The sequence below is a fragment of the Adiantum capillus-veneris genome, chromosome 22, assembly GCF_014529385.1.
Source record: "Adiantum capillus-veneris isolate H3 chromosome 22, ASM1452938v2, whole genome shotgun sequence".
Lineage (NCBI taxonomy): Eukaryota > Viridiplantae > Streptophyta > Polypodiopsida > Polypodiales > Pteridaceae > Adiantum > Adiantum capillus-veneris.
In genome coordinates this window covers 59,767,868-59,790,894 of record NC_140952.1, presented here as the reverse complement: position 1 = coordinate 59,790,894, position 23,027 = coordinate 59,767,868, and the positions used below count along the sequence as shown (strand labels likewise).

The following is a 23,027-nucleotide window of genomic DNA, read 5'->3' as shown; positions in this document are numbered from 1 at the left end:
GGAATCAAACTCTTGACCAAGTCGTCGATAAGCGTTTCTTGATTAATAGGTGCCGTTGGCTTGGCAATGGACTCACTTATCTGTGAAACACTGTGCTGAGAGGATGTGTCATCTCCTTGACTCTTTAAGTCCTTTTCTTTGTATGCCTCACAGTTATCCACTAGATAAAGAGCTTCTTTGATCAACTCGTTTAGCGTCATCCTCCTTATCATATGCAGATCCTTCTGAAGGCCTGCATGTCTCATTCCCTAGATAAAGATCAGCATCAGTCATGCTTGCATAGGTAATTCCGCTCTCGGACAGAGCTTAACATATCTCTTGAGCCGTAATGATGCTTTGCGTACTGATTCATCCTCTTTCTTTTTGAATCTATGGATTTGCGAGACCGTGTTGTGAGCAATGTCTTTTGGTGAGAATTCTTCAATAAACTCCTCAAACAGCTCATCTAGGGTCTCAAAATCCCAATTTTCCACCGAGTCGAACCATGTAGCTGCATCATCTTCTAAAGTCAATCCAAATCCCGCAAATTGTGTCGCAAAATCTGAAACTTCCTCTACTCTAATCACTCTTCTAAAAGCCGTTACGTGATCTCTCGGATCTTTATCTGCGGAGTATTTTCTGTTTACCCATTTTTGGACTTGGGATGGTCTAACTCGTTGATTGTCTACAAGTCTAACCAGAGACTCTCCCAATCCTTCTCTCGTTATCGCTCTTGAAGGGAATCCTGGTGGCTCTCTTCTTGGAATTTCTATAGGAATTCTCGTGTTTGGTGGAGGCATTTGTGGTCCTTCATTGACCAAATATCCACCTCTTTCTAGTACAGTCTGTGGATTTGTGCTTTCTACAACTCTGTATTCTCGTCCATACTTGTCGACAACTATAGATCTCCATTGACAGTCGACTCCGTATGTGTAGACATATAAGAGCTTGTGATACGTTATCTCTTCTAGGTATGGATCTGAGCACCTATAAAGATTGACCTCATTGTCGTCAATGTATCTATATAGTCCTTCACTCTCATGACCAATCATCCAAACTCTCTCAACAAGATGGATCTTTATCAATTGCAAGTTTGGAAGATCCATTGTGGGAGGATATTCCTTTATCATCGGGATCTCCAAGCTTGTGTAAGTTGCGTTTGAATCTAGGGTACACATGATTTCAGGGCTTAAGAGCTTTTGCTTGGTTCAAGTAGACTTAGTCCACTGTGTTCAAGTTCTTTGGTTAGGGAAAAGTCGAAACTATGTCCAAAACCGCAACCGTTTTGTCACAATTCTCGCAAATTGTCGCTTTCAGACACCCCTATCTTGCGGATGAATTTTGAGGCCTCAAACGACGTTTTTTTCAAAGTTGAACTAAATGCTTGCCGCTGGTATACATTTAGTTCAAGTTTTGCTCTAAGATCTGTAGAGCCGCTCTCAGGCTACGTTTTGATATAAAAACTTTTCCGATCTGATACCGTTTGTGAAAGTTATGGCCAAAACAGTGAAATGCAGTTTAGAATGGTCAAAATGAGTCCAAATTCAATTTTAAAAGAAGATTTGGGATCTCTGTGACACTATGAACACTTCTGTATGGTCAAAATTTCAGTTGGACCCTAAAACTGGCCTAGAGACATCCTACGCGTAGGATGTCTATATGCTCAGAATTTAACAAAATTTGGTCCAGAGACTCCCCTTAAGTCCAACAACACAATGGTATGCTCAGAATTTCATTTGGACCTAAAAATGGCCTTGAGACATCCTATTTTCTCAGAATGACTTGAAATTTTCACCCCAGATTCTCCTTGATGTGCTGATCAGAGTGGTGTGCTCATAGGTTGGTTTGGAGTCTTAAATCAAGTTGGAGACATCCTACGCGTAGGATGTCTAACTGCTCAGATTTTGTCCAAACTTGATCCCAAGATTCTCCTAGTGCTCAGCAACCCAATGGTATACTCAAAATTGAATTTGGATGCCAATAGGTCAAGATTTGGGTTGCATAAGCTTGTAGTGCACTCCAAGAGTAGGATGTCTGACAATTCTTGTCTTTGCTTGGTAAATAGGCCAAACAAGGTCCAAATTCACTTTTGAAAAAAAGTTCTGGAATTCTTGAGACACTTAGAACCTCCCTATATGGCCAAAGTAGAATTTTGACCACTTTATGACCACGGAGACATCCTACGCGTAGGATGTCTTTTTGCTCTGTTTCAGCTCAAACTTGCACTGTAGCTTCCCCTTGATGTGCTAAACTCAGATCTATTTTTACTTTTTGATTCTGACACCTATAGGTTGGTCAAATGATCAAGAATCTGTTCCAAAAGCCTGATGTCTGTTTTGATGAATTCCCAAGTCAAATCAACTCCAAATTGGACCAAATTTGCCTAGGAGGCTTATCTAAGGCTATATGACAGCATGGTATGGTCACAGGAGAATTTTCGTCTCAGAATCATGCAGTAGACATCCTACGCATAGGATGTATTTTTGCTCAGAAGGAACCCAAACTTGGACCAAAGATCCTCCTAGTCTTCAGCAACCCACTGGTATGCTTAGATTTGAGTTTGGATGTCAAAAGACCCCAAAACTAGCTATTCTTGCCTTTTGTCTGTCCAAAAACGCTAAAGTCTGTTCAATCTTCACTTTCACTGACCCAAATGAGATGAAATTTATCACATGCACTCAATACAACATTTAGAACATGCCTATGGAGTCATCCTATGGTTTGGTCTCAAAATTAGGCCTTGGACACAATTTGGGTAGGATGTATGGCAATTCTCGTCTTTTGGCTTTGATCTGTCAAAATTTGGTCAAATTTCCACTTTCCAGGTGAAAATAGGGTAAAACCTACCTTCTAAACACACTGGTAACCTCAGAGTTTCAAAAAAATGCCTAGATCACCCTGTAGACATCCTACGCGTAGGATGTCTACTTCTTATTTTTTCAAACTGAAGTGTCCCTGATGCTTCCTTATGCTCTCAGCAAGTGCAAGTATGCTTCACAATTGCAAAAACATGCAAAAATCACTCAATTTAAGCCTTTTCTGAAATTTTACGTTTTCTGACTCCGCCTTTTGGCTTTTGGTCAACAAAAATTGGAAAAAACACCCAAGTCAATATGTTACTAGGGTAAAACCTACCCACTGGTAACCTCAGTTTTTCCAAATTCCCTACCAAAAGGGCCCTGGAGACATCCTACGCATAGGATGTCTACTGTCTTAAAATGCAATTTTTTTCTGGCAGTAGTATTCCCTATGCTCTGTAGAGCTCTCAACAATAATCACAAAACATTTTGGACTTCAAATCAGCTTCCAAACACAATTTACCGTCTTTCCTACTTAGTGTTTCCACTTCTCTGATGAGCCTAACAGCAAATAAGACATGCATAAAGTACTCTAGATCAGCAATCAAGATATCCTACTTACCCTACTCCTACTCATCAATGTGAGATGGTGATTTTGATGTCTTGGTTGCTTCCTAGCCTCACACGGACTCTCATGTCAACCTACCACCACATCTACCACTCCAACTCCTACTCTCTACACCACAACCTACTCTAATCCATAGATCCTAACTAAATCTATATAGTCGCAGACCCTCGGTAAAACACACGCTTCCTGGCTATCCACTTGATCACGGAATATCCTCTTCCGGATACACTTAAGAAAAATGCTTTCTTTAGCCGAAACTAAATCAAGCAACCATCACACGAGTGTTAGTAGGAAACCTACTTAGGTCCTTGTGTCCTAGGCAACGGCTCCAATGTTGCGGGAGTGACTCACACACCCATGAAGTGCATGCAAACACTACCTAGATCAACATAATGTCAATCAAGGACACAGATGACAATCGAGGACACAAATGACACGATAGGCACACAGAGGAAATCTCTTTAGCTTGTCAGGCTGAGACCATCCTACACATACAACACTTTGGAAGGCCAACTATACCACAATCAAGAACCTCACTGCTCTCAACTACACCACCTAGCCACATACACACATACGGAAGGTAACTCACCTAATCATGCCAGATTCGTACGAAACTTAAGGAACACCATCCCCTCACTAGGATACACCTGTCCCTAAGCTTCTACACTCAAAATCCTCACTCTAAACACATCTGCGAAAAATGCGTAGGATGACAGAGCAGGATTTTGAAAGTGCTCGAAACTTAAATTTATGAGTACCTATGCGTAGCTTATGTCGCCACGATTCTATAGACTACTAGCATGCAGAAAACAGACATCGTTTGATACACTTACGGCCACAAATAGCTCGTAGATGCGTCGGCGTGTGCGCTTCGTCTTGCGTGGAATGCTTGGCGTTGTCACGTAGCTCTCCTCAAGCCTACAACAATGGTGCAGTCGGATCTTCAATGTGTTGAGCAAGCTGGGCGTAGCTAGAGGAGAAAGCTCACGCTCACTCTCTTTCTCTCTCACACACAGTAGACGACAGTGCTAAAGTTTTGATTATGAAAAAGTCCCCTTTACAAAATGACCTAGGTACCTTATATACTAAGGCTACCTTAGGTTTAACCAAAAATGGGGTTGAAAGGGTCAAATGGCTTTGTATTTACAATCTGGAAGTGCCATTGCACCCCGGCTTCTGAAACTAGAATAACTACTCATTACAAATGACGTTTATAGCCATAATCCGCAGCATTTCATAACTCGCAAAAGATAAGACTTTGGTACGAAACTTGAGTTATGTTGTGTTGTTGACCCAGCGGTCAACAAATAGCCATGCTAATTTCGGTGTCTTAACCGTAGTCTTAGTGGGAATGAATCGACCCATGTTTGTGAGACGGTCTAGAATTACCCCAATGGCATCATGGCCACGATTTGTAGTAGGTAGTCCTACTACAAAATCCATAGAGATACTCTCCCACTTACCTTGTGGAATCTCTAAAGGATGTAAAAGGCCACCTACATTGAGGCGCTCTGCCTTATTAACTTGGCACTATTGGCAGTTTAGTATGTACTCTTGAACATCATGATGTAAGCCCGACCAATAAAATTGCCGTCGAACTAAGGCATACGTCTTACGGATACCTGGATGACCAGCACTTGGACTATCGTGACACTCAAATAAGATTTTGCGCCTAGTGTCTGAGTCATTTGGCATACATAATCTACCTTTGTGGAGTAAGTATCCATCATCAATGGAAAATTTCTTCCATCACTTAAGCTCTTCCTGAGTAGGGGTGGAGCTCTGTGCGTTGGAGTTTCTATCTGCGCGTGCAAAGACATGTTGATCTGGCTGTTCAGAGACATGTGAGTGTGAGGGATCCCTTTTTAAACCTGCACTCCACACTTTAGCATATGATTGATCTTGTGCACACTTGCCACGTAATGACTCCCAAAATCCACTCTTTAGTTTCGTGAAAGCAAGTGAATTAATCTGAGGCATCCAACTTAGTGCATCCGCTACTACATTATATCGCCCCTTGCGATATCGTAGCTTACAATCATAATCTTGAAGGATTTCTGCCCATCTAGCTTTACGGACCTTCAAGTCTGTTTGAGTAGTAAACCATTTGATACTCTCATGGTCAAAAACTACTTCAAACTCGGCACCATATAAATAGTGTGGCCACTTTCGTAAAGCGTGAATTATGGCAAAGAGCTCTCTCTCATAGACATAATAATTATGTTGAGCTCTATCTAACTTTTTACTTTCAAAGGCTATATGTCTTCCCTCCTGGAGAAGTACCGCATCGATGGCTTTATCACTAGCATCAGTCTACCACAAACGGCTTAAGTGGGTCGAAGATTGCTAAGATGGGAGCAGTGGCTATGGCTACCTTGAGCTGTTCGAAACTGCGTTTTTGGGCTTCTTCCCAAGAAAAGGTCTTACCTTTTGCTTTAAGTTGATCCATCATAGGAACAATGATTTTGGCATAGTCACGGATATACTGTCGATAAAATCCAACCATGCCTAAAAATATTTGAAGCTCCTCAACCGTGTTGGGATGTGCCATCGAAGAATGGCAGCGACCTTGTCAGTGTCCATCTTGATGCCAGAATAAGAGATCACATGACCGAGGTAATGTATCTCTATTTTAAAGAAATTGCACTTGCTTTGCTAAGCATACAGTGTGTGAGCTCGTAGCTGTTCAAACAGTAATCGTGAGTGTTCTATGTGTTCATCTTCAGTCTTACTGTAAATGAGAATATCATCAAGGAAAACCACAACAAATTTTCCAAGATAGGGACATAAGACACTATCCATGAGTGTCATAAATGTAGTTGGAGCATTGGTTAGACCAAAAGGCATAACCAAAAATTCAAAATGCCCGAACCGTGTTTTAAAGGCAGTTTTGGAGATATCTTGCAGTAGGATACGTACCTGGTGGTATCCTGAACGAAGATCTATCTTTGTATATTATCTTGCCCTGTGGAGTTGATCAAACAACACATCCACTTGAGGCAGAGGATACTTGTTCTTGATGGTTATCGCATTTAATCAGCGATAATCTATGCACATGCGCATAGTACCATGTTTCTTTTTTACCAATAGAATTGGTGATGCCCAAGGCGAAGTGCTAGGTCTAATGAAACCACGAGCGAGGTAGTTAGCCAACTGAATCTCAATCTCCTTGGCTTCTTTAGCACTCATACGATAAGGTGGTTTACTCACCGGTTTAGTGCCTGGGAAGACATCTATGCCATGTTGCACATCACGTGTAGGGGATAAACCCGGTGGTAAATCACTTGAGAACACATCACTATACTCTGTGAGGAAGTGAGTCAGCTTTTGCCGTGCAAAAGGAGAAAGTAAACTAGAGTTATGCTGGGATGGAGAATCTTGTAATTCCTGTAATGTTTGTTTTACAACAGTTGCACGTTGCTCTATAAAATTAAAATTGAGAGCACTTTGCTCGTTAGATTTGTTAGCACTTTGTTTATTAGTAGAATTAATTGCACTTTGCATACCATTACTAGAATTCATTGCACTTTGCATACCACTACTAGAATTCACCGCACTTTGCTCTTGAGAATTCGCAAGACTTGGAGATAAGCAGTAACACAAAAAGACTTCATCTATTAAACTTGTTTTCTGCAAAATAGAAAGCTCGACCGTACATATAAGAGGTGTAGATGGTATATTTTTCTCACCAAGAAAAAGCACATGTTTACCATTGGCCATAAAGGATAAGGAGTTGTGTTCATAACTAGTGTGCAATGTGTTTCCTAAACCATGCAGCCACTCCCGTCCTAAAACTACATCAGCACGGTCCATGTTCATAACTTGGAAGTCAAGGGTCATCGTATGATCTTGAACAATAAGCTCAACCCCTTGAACTACTGTGTCCCATACTTATTTATCATTCCTAGACATCTGCTCCACCACATACTTGTGAGAGCAGGGAGTTTGTGTAAGCTTAAATTTCTTAACTAGCTTATAGTTCAAGAAGTTATGAGCTGCACCATCATCCACTAAAATACGAACACGTTGTCCGTTAATAGTGCTATGCATGCGAATCAAATCATGGGGGCCAAAGGTGGGCTTCCACATTGAAGCAGGCACACAACACTTGTGCTTTTCTTCCATATGAAGAACCTCTACAACACAATATTTAGGAGATGAATCTAATGTGAGGTGTTGCACCGTGTGCATGGCCTTTTCTTTGCCTTGCAAAAGAGGACAATCTTTCTTGTTATGTTGGTCAAAAAGACATCTAAAACACAAATTGTGTTTCTTTGCACGCTCAAAATCAACAGTGCTGAGAGATCCACACGGAGTATCTCGTGATTGCTTAGGCTTCTTAGCCTCTTGTGGGCGTGGAGAGGTAGATTGTCTCTTATTCCTCTTGGAACGTGTGGGAGATCTACCTCGCCATTGGCTCTTAGCCACGTTGCTCTTAGCAAAAGTATTCTTAGAGTAGGGAACATTTCCTTTCCTCTCTTGGTCATCATCATATCTTTGTGCATGACTAATGGCTTCTTCCAAAGTTTTTGGATGTTGGGTCTTGACATGAAGACGATAGTCTTTGTCAAGACCTCTATTAAAACCCTGTATCTTTTGGAATTCATCTAGACCTTCTAGGTTTAATATGATTTCTCGATACTTTGAAAGGTATTGTGTGAGAGAGAGGCCAGACATGCGGCATGCATCCCATGCTAACCAATCCTTATCTTCTTCATTGGAGTCCAAAAACGCTTTGGAGAAAGAAGCTTGAAAGGCATCCCAAGACAGAGGACGAACATCTATTGGAAATGTCATCCACCACTTATAGCTATGCCTTGCCTTTAAGAGATAGACTTGTTTCCACAGCCGTCTTTATATCCGGGGTGTGTCTCAATCTATGAATATCACTCCGTTTGTGTAAGAATGTATTGACTGTATCCTTGTTGCAATCACGCTCTTCCCCGTGAAACTCAGGAATGGTGATATTATTAAGTAATGCATTGCTACCTTCTGCATCTTCTGTAGCACTTGTCTCTTGGACTCCTTGAGTCTTGAGAGCTTGGTTCCCTTGAACCGTGCCACTTGTGACTCCTGGAGTTGTCTGTGAATTCATAAATTTCACAAGTAACTCTGTAAGATTGGTAACATTTGCATTGAGTGCAGAGAGGTTGCTTTCAAGTACGCTTTGGTGATGTTCCAAAGTCTTGAACGAAGCCATATCTACAAGTCCATGATCTCCTAGATCATCATCATCATGCATATTAGTGTCAGCAGCACTCATGGTGCCTTGATTTTTGATCTACGTGCTCAAAATCAAACGTGTGTGTAGGTGGGATATCCTCACTGGCCGTGGTAAACACACACTAATGCAAAGAGAGAAAAAGAAACAACAACTTGTACCTTGAGAAATTGAAGTCTTTGTGTTTTGTATGCTTCGCGATCTGCATTGCATGCGAACCTCGCCTTGCAGGAATTTGAGCGCTTCACTTGTCGTTCCTTGTAAGAACACCTTTGATGATTCTTCACAAAAACTCGTCGTTTTTGTGAAGGCTTTTCTTCACTTTGAAGCTACCTCCTTGAGGAAAAAAAAATTTTGGAGGAAAACTTGCCTTCCTCCAAGAAGTGAAAAGGAAAGGTAAAGCTACTTCCTTGAAGTTTGAAGCTTTTCCTTTTCTTTTAGTTTTCCTTTAAATACGAGTAGACTATCTTTCCTTGTTATACATAACAAGGGCCAATAGCTTGATGGTAAAGTGTTGGCCTCTTACCCTCATGGGGTGGATTCAACCCTCCTTCATGCAAGGGTTAAGCGGACCTTCCTACGCGCGCAAACAACGGCGGCAACGGAAGCCTTTGGAGCCGTCGAGTTGCCGGTTGAGTTTGCCTTGCACTGTGGAGGGCGTAGATGGGGTGGCCACGGTCGACTGTCCCGCTGTCTGTCCACGTGCTGCTCGCATAGAAAACTGTGCATGTCTTCTTTTTGCTGCACAACGGGGACGTCGTTGTCTCCGGAACGTGGGAGAGAAGCAGGGCATCGCACGCACATGCAAGCCGCTTTTAGCCTTCTCCCAAAAATAGCTTGGATACCAATGAAAGGGCGATGGTAATGTGTGTGCTAATCTCCACCCAACCGTGCTATCTTATAGCCTCCTCCTAGCGTACACACTGTCCGGCCGTGCCGGTGGCCTTGCCCATAGGACCCATGTCCTTATAGTTGTCAACGAGCAAAAATGCCAACCCATGTAGATAACATGCCCTTAAGACCAATGATGCGGGCTAGAGCTTTCGCAAAATGGGGTATAGATTTTGTTAGGCCAATACAGCCACCTGCTTATAGAAGCCAAGCTCAATATATCATTGTAGCTACGAACTATTTGACCAAGTGGACCAAGGCTAAAGCAACCCAAGAGAATGATGCCAGAACCACGGACGCATTTTTATATGAGTATGTGTTCACAAGATATGGACTGCCAATAGAAATAGTCAGTGATAGGGGAACTCATTTCCTCAATGAGGTAATTGAGTATGTGCTTAATGAATTTATGGTCATCCATAATAAATTTGCTCCCTATCACCCACAAGTAAACGGACAAGCTGAGCATGCGAATAAAATCCTTAGCTCGGTATTGACTAAAATGGTTAGTTTAAGAAGGACAGATTAGGAAATGAATCTCCATGCAGCTCTATGGGCTTATCGAGTTTTATTCAAAACAGCTTTAAATGCCACACCCTTTAACCTTGTTTATGGTCTTGATGCCATATTTCCAATAGAATTTCTATTGCCGACACTTAGGGTAGCTAAGGATCTTGAGTGGATTGGACATGAATTGTCAGAGAGACTTGAAGATTTAGAAAATCTAGATGAGAAAAGGCTAACTATTGTAGCTTACATCTATGCACAAAAGTGAAAACAAAAACAGTTTTTTGATTCCCATCTAATTACAAATCTTCAAAAAAGGGTTTAGTCTATTCCCTTAAGCAACACATTCCCAAGTTTTACGAAAAAGAGAAACGGACCGTTTATCATTGAAGATGTATCTCCAAGTGGAGAAGCTGTCCACCCTAGATGGTGAACAAATGGCTAACTGGATTAGCAGATGTCGATTAAAGAAGTACAATTTGCCACTAACCAATAAATTGCTAGAAAGAATGCATGCAACTAAGCAGAGAAAGATAAAATGACAGCAGGTTATTGATAAAGCCCAAGAAGAAGCTCGGCTTCGAGTACTCAAAAGGAAAGCTGCTCTCAAGAATCAACAAATACCTATTCCCATCAACACTTTGGAAATAGATGATCGACAATGGGAATTGCAGAAAGATGCCATGTCAACAGATGATGAATGGTTAGATGAAATGGACCTTCGCATCAAAGTACATCTAAACAATCATAGCACAAATGCATTGGTCGACACAAGAGCTTGAGTAAATGCAGTAAGTTATTCCACCCACAAGAAATCCATGAGTCAAGTTTTAACAACATGAAAAGCGACTATCAAAGGATGCAACAAGAACCCAACACCAACATTGGGAGTAGTCAACTTAAATGTGAGTGCATGGATGTTCATGTCATCATCAATTTGTATGCTTGCCAGATGAACACATGAATGAAACAATGATTCTTGGAATCCCATGGATGCAGACATACAAGGAAGTACCAGATTGGGATACCAATCAGCTTAAGCTATCACCTAAAGGTGGACAACTCATTGTTTCGATTACACCAAGCAAAGAGGAATGGAAAAGAGGTTACCAGCAGAGCAAACCACAAAGCAATCAATCTTCTCCATCCTATCAACAAGAAAATGCTACAAGTAGCATGCAAGGAGCCAGACAAATTTGGGTACCAAAAGCACAGCTTTAGGACAAGCCAAATGAAATTTGATGCCTAAAACATCATCGACAGTACCAAAGACGGTTCCACGGTTCAAAACACAAAGAAGAGCATCTCCCAGCAAGGAACCTAACACAAAATGGATTTGGAAGAAGAAAGAGCACTTATCTTCTCTGCAAACTATAATATCCATCAAACAATGGAGAGTTAAGTCTCAGAAGACTCGACCACACCATCCTGACCAAGACAAACCAAGATATCAATGGTGGATAAAAGCTCGACAACAATCACTAGTGATACCAACAGCTCATGAAATCAGCATGCCAAAGCATCCTGACAGTACAATCAAGCAAAGAGCACACAAGCTACAAGATTTGCTCTTTGGAAGAAAGCATAAGAAAACCTTGACATTAGAAACCCTTGAGTTAATTACTCAAGACCCAACTCTTGCACAACATAGTGGTTTGAACTACATTGATCTTCAAAGCATGGTAGAGCTTGCCAAGGCTATGCATAGACACGATTGTTCAACCCATGCACACAGTCATCCCGGAGTACGCCATCTAGGAGGGGTGGAAGGGAACTAAGTAATTAAGGGTAATGTTTGAAGAGAGAGGAAAAAGTTTGATGTTAACGTGTGATTTTTTATAAAATTACCTAATAATACCCTTATAAATCATCAACAAGGGAAATTTAACTGATAATATCTCCCCAATGAGTGTAAATAGTGTATATACTATCAAAAAATCATTAAAAAATAGTCCTTTTTGGTTATTTTTATCATTTTTCTTGATATTGAGACTTAAAAATGAAGAAATCAACAAAAAATAGCAAAGTTGTGTTTTTTGATGGATTTTATTAATTATTGGATTTTTACTTTGTTTTTTTACCTTTGTTATTTTCTCTGATTTTTTCTATAAATAGGTCAAAAATTAATAATAAATAGCAAACGAGCTCAAATGGAAAAGTAAAGATACATTGATGATTAGATGGACAAGGCGGATATGCACAAAAAATTTCAATTAAATTGGCAGATGGAAGCAGAAAACCTAAATTAGGCGGCCAGACCGACTTTTGCAGAATTCTTGCAGAATGAGCTACAGGAATCCGATTGGGGAAATTTTTGAGTCTAACATAAATTTCACGGCCTAGTAGGACTAACAAATGAATTTGGGTAAAAATGGTTCAGGAAGTCCGAGTATAGCCCGGGGGATTCACCATGGAAAACTTACTGCACCACGTAAGTGCAGGGGAGGGGGTTATTTTTATAAGCTGCATAAATGTATAAGTGAGGGGCAGGCCCCCAATAATTTATCTCCCAAGCTTAAAAATAAGGAAGGGGGTATCATATTTATTGTTCGGGGGGAGGGGGGAGAAGTGAGAAAAGGGGAAAATGAAAGGAAGTTTTTGTGTTTCAAAATCATGGCTTCCCAAAAGAGTCTGGGGCATCAAACTAGCTACAAAGATACATGCAAGAACTAACACTTCTTTGTAACAATTTCTTGTTTTGTGATTATAGCTCATTTGTTAGAGGGATGAAAGCTGTAAAGAGTTTGTATAGATGCAAATTTGCACGAAGAACCTAGCACAACTTTATAACCATGTTCTTTGAGTAATGTAGATGGGTTAGAATTGGACGAGTAGCTAGAGGGTAGGCTGAACGAACAATAGTTTGAAAGTGAAAGTAAGATACATTGAGGATACATCTAGTTATCAACAGAAGTCGTTCCTTAGTATGTTGCTTGCCACTATGCTACGTGCTCTCGGACTAGTTTTACTCAGTTAGATAATGTGAGATTTAAATTTTATATGTAAGATAGGGGTATGATATTTTTTTGCATTGATTATCGTATAAGCATAGAAAGGGGGGTCATATGACCTAATAGAGTCGTATATAGGGGTTTTATCAAAGTTGTCTGCTCGGAGGTGGCGTCCCGTTTGGTATATAAAGTGAATCCCCCGGGGAGTATAGATACCCATGGTAGGCTAAAATCACCTCATTTTCACTTGTTGCCTTTGGAGAGAGCGCTTTTCGACCTTCTTCCCACACATTTTGTGGAGTCCACAGTTGCCTGTTTACAACACCGTCTCACACGAGACATGAGGGGTAAGTTCTATACTTATCAATGATCCATTCTGTATGGCTCGTAGCTAGTCTAAACCCCATGAAAAAAATCTAGAATCCGAGCAGTGCACGAAGACCTAGGACCAAAAACTGACCATAGCGGCCTGTTAGCGCAACCAAATCAGACGAGACTTGAACTGTAGCATGCCGCTAGATGATAGAATACTTTTATATCAACAGTTGACCATTCCGCAAGGGTCAAGGGGGATCCCAAGTAGAAAAGCTAGGTTTTTGGTAGATGCCAGAATTGGATTCTGACTCCACAGACAACTTATATACGGGGTATATATATATAATGTATATGGTTGGTTTCATAAAATCAATCAAGCCAAGCCCTCAAAAAGCAGAAAACAGATCGAAGACTACAAAGCGTCAAATTTGACACACGAGGTCGAACTGACTCCAAATGGGCCAAAATTGGATGAGTTGCTTCAAGACTATGTAGTGGACAAGTCCATAGCCTCAAAAGTGACTAACCAAGTCTACAGGCCATGTAGTCCCAAAAATCGATGATTTTAGAGTCGACAAAGCACGAAGTGATAGCGGCAACACAAAACTTTACCAAAATTCAATTTAGGACTTGTTTAGGTGTATAGAATATGTTTAAGTCAAAATTCTCAAGTTTTGAAGAAAAAGGTGACTGTTGTAAATAATCACGATTATTTACTTTTGTAATATTTTGGCTTGAAAATGGTATCATCACCTCACCTATCACTTGTGTACACCTATTACATGCCACATTTCAAGTATGAGCCAAAATGATCAATGATAACTTGGAAAATTGCCAAAAAACGCAAAGAACTTTCAAACCAATTTCTAAGTTATCCATATATTTTTCGATCCAAATCACCTCAAATCTCATACACACAGTCTACATCATGCTTAGAACCAAGTTGCTTCAAAAAATGTCTATTTTGATGAAAAAGTTAATAATCACGATTATTTACTTTTTGGCCAAGATGGGGGAAATTATAACTTTGATTTCATGGGACCAAAGCACATGGTGTCCTAAGCCCACTGACCAAGTTTGAACAAATTTGGAGCTCAAAATCTCAAAATTCCTTTATATCTACTGTTTCAAAAACGGAAAGCCTAAATCTGGAAACATTTTCACCCTGTGCACTCAAATGAGCCCACACTTCACTCAGAGTATCTATTTGATATATACTTCAAGCCTATAATTCCAAAATTGCAAATAGTTGAAAAAATTCCTCAGCTGTAAATAATCACGATTATTTACTTTTGTGCAAATTTTGCTTGAACTTCAAGAATTTGATCTTTACATGTTTTTATACATCTATACCTATTCAAAAAGTGAATTGAAGCAAATTGAACTCAATTTGTCGGCAATTTAGACTGAAGGACATTTCAGAGCGGAATCTACCAATTTTTTAAACTTTGACACTCTATTCGCTTAACAAGAGCCATGCAAGCTATAGAAAAGGCCAAGAAGAGGGTCTCCCAAAAAGAGAAGCTGCAAGAGCTGCCACCCTACCAACTGTATCCCAGTTCAGTAAAGACGACCAAAGCAACTTACCTGTCCAAAGAACAGCTTGAGGAAAACAACACAACGATTTTTGCAGGTAGATTTAAAAGTGAAGAAGGACATCAAGTAGAACTACAATTACTTCTGCCAAAAGAGGTCTATGATGTCGTGGCAACGCTCAAAATGAAAGAAGCTAACAGAAGGCTTGGACTCGGAGAATTCTACGAACAAGAGCCATGTGGTGTAGATTTTCAGAAAGCCTATGAGCTTTTGTCCCCAATCAAAGAAGATGGAACAACCCAGATTACTGACCAGCAAGGGCACAAGGTAGAAGTGGTAATTACAAAAGAAATAGTGACCGAAGCTCTCAATTTGCCGACAGAAGGGATGACCATGAGAGCTAGAGACAGAAAGACAACAAGTACCTTCACTAAGGAAACCGCTGCGGCAACCTTTGCTGATCTTATCTAGAAGCAAGTGGAAGAACCAGCACGATTATATAATCAACACTTCCACTTTCTAGCAAAGATACCGCCAAGGTACACGCCACCCAATCATGCAGTTGCGACTACATTTACACAAGTGTTAAAGTCGACAACCAGGCAACCCAACGATCACGCATAGTATGTGCTATCCACACTGAAGGGTACAAAGAAAGACGGCAAGATAACCTATTTAGGAGCACCTGAAGTACTCACAAGGATAGCATACCATGCTATCGGCATGGCAAACAATTTGCCACCTGCCCCATATAAAAAACACATGGATAGTGTCAGCACAACCATCTCCAAGAACCACAAGGTCGAAAAAAAGAGTTTACAAATCTGATGAGGAGTCTGAAGAAAGCTCTCATGAAGCACATAGTAGCAAAAGCTCAGACAATGAGGAGAAGAGACTCAGACGAGAGGAGATGAAGAAGACGGCAGTGGCCGCACATCAAGAAGAGCCCCATCAGAAAAAGTCAAGGTTTGAAAGGGAAAAAGAAACCCACGAAAGAAGCCACCAAGCTGCAGGTGAGGGCCCTAGAAAGTGGGTACCAAAAGAGCTAAAGGGACCGAGAACAAAGAACCCTACATGGAAAGAAGCAGAAGACCCAAATGATTTTTTTGGAAAGAATGTACCAGGAAGCGGAAGCATTAAAGCTAAAAGAAGCCCAAGAAGCTGAGAGAAAAGCTAGGGAAGATGCATCTGAGCAAGAAAAACAAGCTGAAGCGGCACAACAAGGTGAGGCCCAACACGAAAAAAATGAGATGTCTCCCAAACCATCGTCACCTGCTACGGAACAACACAACCACCCCATGCCAAGCCCTCCGCCATCGCCAACAGTTAGATCCACTGAGGGTGAGCACACTAAAGAAAAAGATCCTATACTCAAAGAAGCAACATAATCTGCACAATAGGTAGCAACTACTTCCGAGCAAGCTAAAGCAAAAGAACCAGAACTGCAAAGAGAAGAAAGTCCTAAACCAAAGGACGCAACAAGTTTTGAGCAACCAAAGGCACAAGAAATAGAGGAGATCCCGTCTACCACCACGCAACAGGAAACGATTGAAGCAACCACACAACCACAAAGAGAGGTAAAAGCCCCATTGCAACTAGTAATTGCCACAATTCCACCCACGGAGCCACACGCAGAGACTGTTGAAACCTCTAGGCAGCTCACAGAGCAAGAGGAATGGTAGATAATGATGAAGTAATTCTCCAAGTTAATGAATATGCAAAGCAGATGCAGGAAATGACAGAAAAAATGCGATCAACATCACTTAGCCACAGTGCTAAGGCTAAAGAATTGGAAATGGTTATAGATGCTCTTCAAGGAGAGCTAGATGATAGATTAAATGTCATCATCGATCTACAGAAACAAGTCCAAGAGTTAAAAGCTGAAGTTAAACAACACCAGCTAGCCAGAGAAAAGCAGCAAAAGGAAATGGAAGAGCTAGGCGAACTTCTCATGAAGTTAACAGATGCCTGCAAGACCAAAGATGAACAACTGACAGAAGTTACCAACAAACTCTTAACTACAACTCTGTCAGTTCAAAAGTTCCAAGTGTAGCTAGATGTAGCAGACGCTTCATTGCAATATTCAAAGCAAAGGATCAACGATCAGGCAACCTTCTTGCGCCAGATAAGAGAAAATCCCGCAGTTATCTCGATCAAAGGTACAGACGAAGTGTATAAAGCACTGGAGAAAAAGAATAGAGCTAAAGCTAGAGCAGTCACAACACAGAGACCTTGCATTAATGCGGGTACAAAGAGAAGAAGAGCTGCTCAAGGAGATAGCAGAGCTGAAGAGAGTTAACCAGCTATTGCAAAATGGATAGTAAGAGATGCAGGAAGAAGCAGGTACATCCGAACAACCCCACATTGATATTCCCTCAGTCTCTTTTGCTAAGATGGAAACACAGTCGGCAGAAGGGCTAAGTGGAGAAGAATATTTTCAAGTACCAATAACAGATGCCGATCAAGTGCCAATGGTCCAGCTGTCAAAAGCTGAAGAAGATGCACTTAAGGAGAAGGTTTCTCAGGAGACGGATGAGAAGTGGAAAGCAACGATGGATTGGGAGTTGAGAATTCTTCATTCTGTCAATGTTACTCAACTCACTCCCAACCAAATCAATGCACAATGACATCAACAATCACTGCCATATCCCTCGATCAAGGTCGAGCTGCTCTACAGGTCAAGGAACGACTATATAAAGACATGCAAGCAGAAGGCGCAGATGAAGTCCACCCCAAGTGGAGAAAAAGCTGGCTGAATAAGAATCCTAGATACTTGATTCTGTTCACAAGAGCACCTGCAACACTTCAAAAAGACCCAAGAGTAAGGACGTAGCAACAACATGAGGCAGTGACAAAGCAGTGGCCTACAAGGCTGAATTATCCGAGATTGCCATCTCCAGAGAAGGGAACGCCGACAGAGAAATATAACGGGCGCCATGGCATTCTTCAAAAGTCTCCCTGATCTTTCATGTGCTATGCTCTACAAAATTTACCGAATGCTGCTCACATGCATTAAAGTTTTTCACGAGCCAGAGCACCGTGGATGTCCTTCCTTGAGGGCAATAAGGGTCTATGTTACAACCTAAGCGGCCAACCTTTCGAAGAAGTCCTCTATGGCTTCTACGCCCGTTGCATGTTCTTGCCATCTCATAATATATTGGCGTTTGAGGAAGCATTCTACACAGGGTTTTTCACTTGGCGAATGAAGATTTTTGGGCCAACGATCAGTAACCTAACTTTCAGATTCGTAGGCTACTCCATCGTCGAGGTAAAGAATAGAGTAACTATGCAATTTTTGCAGGTTCTAGACAGTGTAATGTTTTTGGACACTGACCTTGAAATACTACTCAAGTTTTTGGCGAGAAAATGAATCTAAATTTATGAATTTGGCGAGCAAAATATTTTAAAATTAAATTTATCTTTTTTCAACAAAAATTTCAATTTAGACCTTAATTGGTCATTTTTTTCAACATCAATATAAGGATAAAAGGAACATCTCTTACAACTTTTTATATGATAGAAAGAAATGACTTAAGTAGTGCCACCTAGACTTTTCAAATAAGTATCAATGTCACAACACACCTTATATGTAGTAGGGTTTTGCTAGGAGAAAACATCTTGTTGAGTAGGGTAAGGTCTTTGAAATCTAGATGAAAACTAAATGAGGAAGTGTGAAGGTCTCATACCTCCTACTAAAATCTGGTTAATCATACATAGGTCAATCATAGAAAAGTTAGGAGAGTGAAAAGAAAAGTAATTATGATGATATGAGAAAAATCTTACAACCACATGTAGGCTTTAATATTTTGGGTCCCATGTCATAATGTGATGTGTTTCATCAAACCTACTTGGCCCTGAATCTCCCCTACCATCAGTTCTTCAGTGGGCATATCTTTGACAACTAGCTACCCCAAAATACAAAATGTTATAGCAAAGTCTGGCGAAAAACATCGTAAGGTCTACACCAATGAGAGAAAAAAAAAAGCTCAAAATTTTAAGATTCGCCAAATTGACGATTTTTAGCAAAAAAAAAAACATTGGTTCTAAACAGCGAAAGAAAGATCAGATATGAAAAAGCTTTACATGCACTTAAAGACCGCCTCACCAGCTGTCAACCCGAAGATTATTTCAGCCCAAAAAGTTGTGTCAAGGGACGACACAGGCGAGGAGGGGGGGAATGTTAGCAGCAAGCTAACTCGCATACCATTTTTCGGACCTCTCACTGTAAAAATATTTATTATTTTGACGAATTGAGAATATTGTAACTCTTATTTTCGGGATAAACTTTGTAATTGATGAGCCGGGGCTACAAGCTTCCACATTGTATCAACCTGTCTTTACCTATCTCTAGTTAGAGCTCCTAGATTATTAGTTTTGACCACCAAAAACCTTGGCTAAGGTATAAAAGCCAATTTTTGTAAGTTACTATTAAGTTTTGGATAATGAAATATGCAGTGTGAGCTAACGACACTCACTTCTCTCCTTCTCGCGCTTCCTAATCCCTCCCCGATTGTCATATTACAGTTGCGTCTGTTGCGTTGCAACCGCATGTAAGAGCTCTACGCATTGACGTAAGCATTCCACAGTATTTCGTAGCTTTTTGCGTCGTTGATCGTGGCCTAATTTCATCATAAGTAGAAATTTACACTTCAAAATAAAAAACTAAGCGTAGACGGAGTATTGGGACATCATTGCTAAGCATTTATATGCATTCTGGGTCAAAACAACTAGGTCAAAAATCCGTTACTGTTAATAATCGTGGGTTTTGCACTTGACCTATAGTGAGAATTGAGACCATAAGCATGTGTGCTTAGGGTTTATAAACATGTCCTAAAAGTTTCGTTACGTTTGGATGTCATTTGATGCTGTAACGGATGTGATTTGTTTGCCAATGAGCGATTGGCTTTTGACGATTTCAGTCACTTGAGTGTAGCTTAAGTTAGATCCGAGTTGTTTGTTGTTTTCCAAGAGATTGACAACCTCTTGTAGCCTTTATGCACTAGTCGAGTCAGCTTTGTCCCATGGATTGACAATTATATTCGTGGTTCTCGCTACAATTGCAATAAGATAGGATCGAGGTTAGACACCCGTCCCACAATCACATGTGAATTATAAGTAAATAGACACATGTTGAGATATATATAGATGAAGGAGTCTATGTAAGAATTAGGAAATAGCTGTAGGATAGAGGAGCCAGTAAGTGGCCGGGTCCCAGTTGTGAGCTGGTGTGCCCCCAGTATAATGTACAATTAATTAACCAAAAGAGCGTTCCGTTTCTAAATACCCCCTGCTTGGCTTGCTACTCGTCCTCGAAATTTTTACACAGGAATATAGTGTCGCCTGCAGAGCGCTTGCGTCAAAACACCATCAACGGCAAGATTTTTGCTGCAATCAAGTTGTCGCACAAGCTTTCAAAATACGCCATTCCCTGTATGAAACATTAAAACATAGCTTGTGCAGTGCGGATTTCAATCTGAGCCATTAAAACATAGCTTGCGCAGTGCGGATTTCAATCTGTGTGTCTCTATATTGAGACTTCTACCCTAGGTGGAAAGAAGTCCACACTTAATAAAATAATGAGTTACTTTTACAGTAAAGACCAACAAAGAAATTCTCTACAAAGTTACGTCATGACTCATTCTTGCACTTGGGCCAGCCGCCAAATATTAACTGCCAACATCTCGAATCTCGAATTACCGTTTTCCGCTTTTGCAACACTTGTCGAGTCGTTTAGTCGTCATTCTCTGCTCGATCTCTCAGACAAGAAGTTGAGGAGCAGCGCAGACATGCCGAAGCAAGGGATTGTCTACTCCGAGAAGTATTACGATGATGCCTACGAGTATAGGTGAAGCTCTCTCTCTCACTCTCTCTCTCTCTGATCTCTCTCACACACACACACACACACACACACACACACACACACACACGTGCTTGTATTTTCGTAAGCTCCTGATACGTCTGTGAGAGAGAGAGAGAGAGAGGAGAGAGAGAGAGATTCCTGCCTGTTGTTATCTTTGAAATTATTATCTGCTGAAGGCACTTCTCCTGCATGTTTTCTCTGGGGGAAGATTCTTGCGAATTTGGAGCAAGTCTTTGGATTTGTTTGCTAGAAACTGGTTGAACGTCAAGCGTCTGAATGAACATTCTTTTTTCTCTTCATAAATTATTTGACTATTTTGTTTTGTCGAAGCCTTTTGTATGCACATGATGTTTCTGGTCTCTTGACATGGCCTCTTGCTCTCTCAGTTATTGTGCGTAATTCTTGTGCATTATTTCATTTCTGCTGGAGGTGTTCTCATGTTTCTTGTGCATTAGGCTGTTTCTGCTGTAGGCTCTGCTAATTACTCTAATCGCATCATTAAAGAGAAAGTGTAGACTGTTGAATTGCAATAAGCCATTGGAGATGTACATAACGAAGTTCTCTGCGGGAATTTATATGACTGGCAGTTGCGTTGCCTTCCTGTTAATATGTACCGCTAGCCTAGTGGTTGAGTGGTCTCTGCAACGTTGTCCACACAAGGTTGTTAATCTTTAGCTGTTTTTTTCTGAGAACTAATGGTTTATCATGCTCTTGAAGTTTTTTACTTGGAGGTTTTACATGCTAGAAGACATGATAGTAGCTTTAAGAAAACCTTTTAAGTCTTAGTGTCAATGTTCACGGGGTTTATGCATGCGAGAAGACTTGGAGTTTTAGCATTTAGGGAGCCATCAAGTTAGGTTTAAGATATAAGAGCAGATTTTCGCGGTAGCGTGTATGTTTCACTGATAATTCTAGAGCCTGAGAGCTACATAAAATTAATTTGTGTACGTAAATTGCGTGATTGTAACTAAAAGTTTTCTGCAATTCGCAAGACCCTCTGTGCCGTTTATTGACCTTAAGCTTCTCTTTAATACAGGAAACCCTGCATGCATTATAACTTAAGGAATAGCTTCAAAAATTCATGTGCAGTCTAAGAGTTTGCTGTTCTGTGGCAGCAGACATGTGGTCTTGACTCCTGAGATTACCAAGCTGCTTCCAGAGCATCCTCGCCTGCTGTCAGAGGTGGGCAGTGCACAACCGCTAATTGATAGTCTGTCTTTTTTGGCATCCTAGTCCAGCTCCTTCGACAAGGATTATTGCATGGCTACATAGTACACAAAGTAAAATTTTTCTAATACATTTTTGATTGTCTCAAGATGGAATGGCGGTCTCTCGGAGTGCAGCAGTCACGCGGTTGGGTACATTACGCTATTCACAATCCAGAACGGCATATCCTTCTCTTCAGGCGCCCTCTGAATTATCAGCAAAACCAGTCACAGCAAATGATAGGAAGGCCTCTTCAACTGCATGTTCAAGCATCTCAGGCAGGGAAAATGAATGCTCAAGATGTAGGTGATCTGCAAACAATCATGCTTACTATGTTGACATTTTTATTCTTTGGAAACATTTGATCGTTGAAAGCATTGCAGGTGCCCAAAGGATTTGACTAGCAATTTGTCATCTGCTTGTTGTGTTGGAAATGACTGGCTATGTTCCCCTTTCATGGTCAATATATACAGTGGCGATAGTTTAGAGACTTTGTCCTGAAAAGGGTGGACTTTGAGAAGTGTCTTGAAAGAAATGTACAGGTGTATTTGGTACCTTGTTGCTTTTGTAAATTTTGAAACAAGTGCTGATATGTGAATAGATTCTTTTGGCGGAGTTGTTTCAGTCTTTACTAATCTCTGTCAAACGGTTTGCTCTTTTTGTTGCAAGAGCAGGTGTTTTCTTTACTGCGTATAGAAAGTTTCTCTGTTCATTGACATGATTGGCACTATTGAAGTTTAATTATGGAACAGTTTAGTTCTAGGGTGGCTTAGTGATGTCCGATGGCCACATCATAAAAGGTTTTGTCTTTTGGAGATCCTTGCTGTACAGAATGGGTGGTTTTGCATCTGATTTTTAAGAAAAGAAGGCATCCTTGTATCTTTGAAATGGTCTGTCGCGTAGTAGCTCATTGTGTAGACAAAAATTTGCTCAAGTTGCCCTCTGACGCGGTGATACCTTGTCTGCCAATGTCATGAATGAGCTGCCCTCATCTGCCCAAACAAGGGTTTTGAGCGATTAATATCAGCAATGCCTGTAAGTTCAAGTCTTGAGCGATATGTATCTACTATCAGCCCTTCCTTCCTACATCCCTTGAGCAGACACTTCCTTAGAGTTATTGTCTGAGCCATGAAAG

The 23,027-nt window shown here is 40.8% G+C and overlaps 1 protein-coding gene across 1 annotated transcript; it reads left to right on the top strand.

Moving 5' to 3' along the window:
* Positions 1 to 20,480: 20,480 nt before the first annotated feature.
* LOC147429437 (cyclin-dependent kinases regulatory subunit 2-like) lies at positions 20,481 to 22,521 on the top strand. Its single transcript, XM_086495235.1, has 4 exons — positions 20,481 to 20,671; positions 21,805 to 21,868; positions 22,003 to 22,194; positions 22,276 to 22,521. Exons 1-4 carry the CDS (start codon positions 20,613 to 20,615, stop codon positions 22,294 to 22,296), a joined length of 336 nt encoding a protein of 111 aa, XP_086351361.1. The 5' UTR covers positions 20,481 to 20,612; the 3' UTR covers positions 22,297 to 22,521.
* Positions 22,522 to 23,027: the final 506 nt, after the last annotated feature.

Bases quoted from the DNA above. Each gene is read 5' to 3' on its own strand.
- LOC147429437 (XM_086495235.1), top strand. From the start codon at position 20,613: ATGCCGAAGCAAGGGATTGTCTACTCCGAGAAGTATTACGATGATGCC. The intron at 20,672-21,804 runs GTGAAGCTCTCT...CTGTGGCAGCAG, and splicing joins GATGATGCCTACGAGTATAG to ACATGTGGTCTTGACTCCTG. The intron at 21,869-22,002 runs GTGGGCAGTGCA...GATTGTCTCAAG, and splicing joins ATCCTCGCCTGCTGTCAGAG to ATGGAATGGCGGTCTCTCGG.